This window comes from Plectropomus leopardus, unplaced genomic scaffold (assembly GCF_008729295.1).
Source record: "Plectropomus leopardus isolate mb unplaced genomic scaffold, YSFRI_Pleo_2.0 unplaced_scaffold15154, whole genome shotgun sequence".
NCBI lineage: Eukaryota > Metazoa > Chordata > Actinopteri > Perciformes > Serranidae > Plectropomus > Plectropomus leopardus.
In genome coordinates this window covers 1-3,785 of record NW_024616228.1, presented here as the reverse complement: position 1 = coordinate 3,785, position 3,785 = coordinate 1, and the positions used below count along the sequence as shown (strand labels likewise).

The following is a 3,785-nucleotide window of genomic DNA, read 5'->3' as shown; positions in this document are numbered from 1 at the left end:
AGCAGTGCTGAAGGATCACTGTCACGTCGTTACACCAGCCACTGTTCGTGTAAAAACAGATACCGCCACCTTTCATCTTGCCGGACAGCTCCGTGTGGCGATCCGCTCTGAGGAGTTGGAGTCCTGCCAGCTGCAGCGCAGAGTCCGGTGTCGTTCCACACAGCCACGTCTCTGTGAGGCACAGAACAGAAGATGAAGAGAAGTCTCTGTTCTTCCCCAACAGTAGCTGAAGTTCGTCCAGTTTATTTCCCAGTGAGCGCACGTTGGAGAGAAACATCCCAGGTAAAGGTGTGCGACGTCCGCGCTTACGGAGACGCACAAGCGCACCGGCGCGTCTCCCTCTCCTCCGGCGCTTCACTGCATGAGCCAAAGTGAGTGCACCTTTGACCAGAATGTCCAATAAATCCACGGAAGGCGCAATAAACTCCGGGAAAAAATCATCAGGGGTTGAGGCCCTGATGTTCATGAGCTCTTCTCTGGTGTAGGAGCTCTTAGAGAACTGGCAAAACGCAGAATTAACAAACAAAACAAGACAAAACAGTGCGCACCAACACACCGAGGCGCCATCTTGATCCCAATACTGCTCAAAGTTCTGATAATGCTGGTGGTTCTGATAGTACTGATACTTGTTCATGTACTCTGTGTTTTCAGGCCGTCTCATCAGTTTGAGCTGGTGACGCTGAGCGATCAGCTGATCTGTGCTGCTGACAACAAGGAGGCGCTGCTGAGTCACCTGGTCCACATTCTGAAGGTACACCTGAGAGTGTGTGTGTGTGTGTGTGCGTGCATGCGTGCATGCGTGTGTGTGTGTGTGTGTGTGTGTGTGTGTGTGTGTGTGTGTGTGCGTGTGTGTTGGGTTTTTGACCCAAACTGATTTCAGCGTCAGATTTGTGATCAGGTGACTAGTTGTGAAGAATATTCCCAGAATGCCACAGCTGTCATTGACTCCGTAGTTCAGCTGCTGAGTCAGACAGTTTCAGCTGTGAAAACACGACAGTTTTCACTGCAGCAGAAGAAATAACGAGAGCTAACGGGCCGATGTGGCGGCGTTTGTTTGGGCGAGTGGCGCTCATTGTCAGGTGTCGTGATGACACTCAGAGCAGAAGAAAAGTTGTCACATCTTGTGTTCGCCACTTTCAGTCCAGCAGACGTGTTTGTTTTCAGACAACACCGCCTATCCAAAATGTGTACGATACACTGTAAATACACAGTATGCAGAGTACGCAGTGTACTACAAGTGCTGTACTAAGGTTAGTATCTGATTCGTGTCCCAGCATTAGTCATCAGTATAACCTGAGCTCATGTTTCCAGGTGATTCTCCCGGGAGGCGTGACCTATGCGGAGGTGGGTGGGGCTTCTGCCGTCAGTAAGGTGTGCGTTGTGGAAGTGGGCGGAGCCTCCAGTCACTCTGACGCCTGGTTGTTGCTGTGGGAGGACGGCGTCAGTGTTCACCCAGTACACCGACACTCCCAGCAGCCTCTGAGGGTGGATCTGAGTGCGCTCAGTCACTACGGTAACCGCCTCTTTCACACACCTGCAGCTTGAATGATTTCCTCCACCTGCTGGAGCGAGCTACGATGTGGAAAAAAAAAACGTGTCTCTCGTCAGTTTTCATGTTGATGAGTAATAAAGTGAAGCAGATCAGCCTCTGTCGAGCTCACTTGAATATTTCGGTTTCATGACAACACAAATCTGATCTGAGAGGCTCTTACTGCAGCGCCAACATGGAGGAGACACGAAAACCTTCATCAGGTCGCTGAGGTGAAGTTTGGGCCCAGCTGGCGTCCCACAGGGCTCCGTTCTGTGTCCTCTGCACTTCACACTTTACATCAGTGCAGACGAGTTTGTCTCTGTCGGTGAAACCCAGCTCTCTGCAGCTGTTCATTTAGACGACCTCAGCCCGATTAGAGTTACGAATATGAATCTGAGATCACTGCTCGATTTTTTAAAAACATTTTTTACTTAGAGACGGAGCTCACAGTCGCTAAAATCTACCACAGCTGAGAAACCAGTGTGTCGTTCATCAAAGTGTCCCATCACTTACTGTAGAAGGACAACAGTTTTCCACACAGGATCGATGTTTGTTCATTATAGACCCGCAATTTATTTCTGCTTACTGTCCGAATGTGAGCAAAATGTTTTTGGTTAAGACCTGACAGAGACATGCTGGTAAATCAAGGGTTAAAGAGGTTAACCCTTTGAAAACGACCCTTCTGCAGACGGTCCTGGGAGGTCGTCGTTTGCATGATTCAGTTTCGTGTTGCAGCAGAAGCTGAGACTTCACGACTTTACGTTACCTTAATTTAAAGGCTGTGCAAACATGGTATGACCCCGTTCTCTGTTCGCAGACGCCTGCATACGTACCGATCTGATGTTAAAAAAACATATTTATACGTATTATACATAACTCTTTTTGTTGTTGAAGGCCGAAGCTCCCCGTACGCGTTATGACGTCTTAACAGCACATCGTAACGTTGAATCCATCCCAAAACCTTCTCACTCTGCTCTAGAAAATATCTTAAAAACCGAAGACTGTTCAATAAAAACTGATGCAACAGAAATGTTTTCATTACGTTCCACAGATGTCTCAGATCAGCATCATTATTTTGTAAGATGAGATGAAAAAACGTCTCATTTCAATACTCGGATCGGTTATTTTGGTTTATTGACGTCCGTAGGCCTTAGCTCGGGTTTGACAGATTTTCGAGATATGACGCGTGTGAAGATACTCCAGGAAGTGACATCACAATCAGCAGGCCGTCGTCAGCCCCGGAGTGTTTCTGCTGCAGAGTTCAAAGGGTTAAACTGGTGATTAAAAACATTTCAGTCAGTGTGATCTGTTTTTCAGAGATGGATCCATCTGAAAACATCATCACCGTGGTGACGGCCGACAGGTGTGTGACCTCACTTCGTTTCCTCCAATCAGCAGAGATCTGAGGGTTGATGTTTCCTGGCCTCTGATTGGCCGAGCTCCCGTCAGGTTCAGGTGACATCAGAGGTTACGTCTTGTTGTTTTCTCTTCAGGAGCGTGTCGCTGCGTTTTGAGGAGCGCCGCAGCTGTCGGTCCTGGTTCGACCACCTGCAGAGAGCCCTGTCCAATCAGAGAGCGGCTCCACAGCGTCCTCCCGCCCCGCGTCCTCCCGCCCCCCGTCCCCCTGCAGCCAATCAGTGCTCGGCGCGTCAGTCTCTGTACCCGGTGATCGATGTGGACTCCAGGGGGGCGGTCCCGCCGGCGGTGGAACGATGCGTCTCTCACATCACGGCCCACGGTCAGATTCTGTCCTAACCCTAACCCAAGAGTTTTAAGGACTCCGAGACATCGAGACACCCAAAAACTACAAACCTGCAGAGAACTCTGGGTAAATCTGTCTCTCTGTCTGTCCTCTCTGTATCTGTCCTGTCTGTCTCTGTCTCTGTCTGTCTCTCAGGTCTGAAGGTGGAGGGCGTGTACCGGCGCTGTGGTCTTGCTGCCAAAGTTAACCGATTGGTGGAGGCCCTGATGACCTCACCTGGCTCCGCCCCTCTAGAGAGCGATGAGCAGGGAGTGTTGGACGCAGGCTCCGCCCTCAAACAATATGTCCGCCAGCAGGACAGTCTGGTCCCCGACAGAGACCAACAGCAGTGGGTTCACGCAGCAGGTCAGTACATGAGGACAACGTGTGAGGACAAGAACTGCAGAGTGACTGGACTGAGGACAGGAGGGACTGAGGACAGGACGGACTGAGGACAGGACGGACGGAGGACAAGAGGGACTGAGGACAGGACAGACTGTGGACAGGACAGAC

General features: G+C 50.4%; 1 protein-coding gene across 1 annotated transcript; it reads left to right on the top strand.

Annotated features, from left to right (window-relative positions):
- Positions 1-392: 392 nt before the first annotated feature.
- Positions 393-3,730, top strand: LOC121964301. The gene is made up of 6 exons (XM_042514514.1): positions 393-481; positions 652-751; positions 1,312-1,513; positions 2,849-2,894; positions 3,025-3,269; positions 3,429-3,730. The coding sequence occupies exons 1-6, from the start codon at positions 393-395 to the stop codon at positions 3,722-3,724; spliced, it is 978 nt and encodes a 325-aa protein (XP_042370448.1). The 3' UTR covers positions 3,725-3,730.
- Positions 3,731-3,785: the final 55 nt, after the last annotated feature.

What these genes read in the sequence shown, in the direction of transcription:
- LOC121964301 (XM_042514514.1), top strand. Translation starts at nt 393, where the DNA reads ATGTCCAATAAATCCACGGAAGGCGCAATAAACTCCGGGAAAAAATCA. An exon ending in ACCTGGTCCACATTCTGAAG is followed by an intron (nt 752 to 1,311) that starts GTACACCTGAGA and finishes TCATGTTTCCAG; the next exon opens with GTGATTCTCCCGGGAGGCGT. An exon ending in ACCGTGGTGACGGCCGACAG is followed by an intron (nt 2,895 to 3,024) that starts GTGTGTGACCTC and finishes TTTTCTCTTCAG; the next exon opens with GAGCGTGTCGCTGCGTTTTG.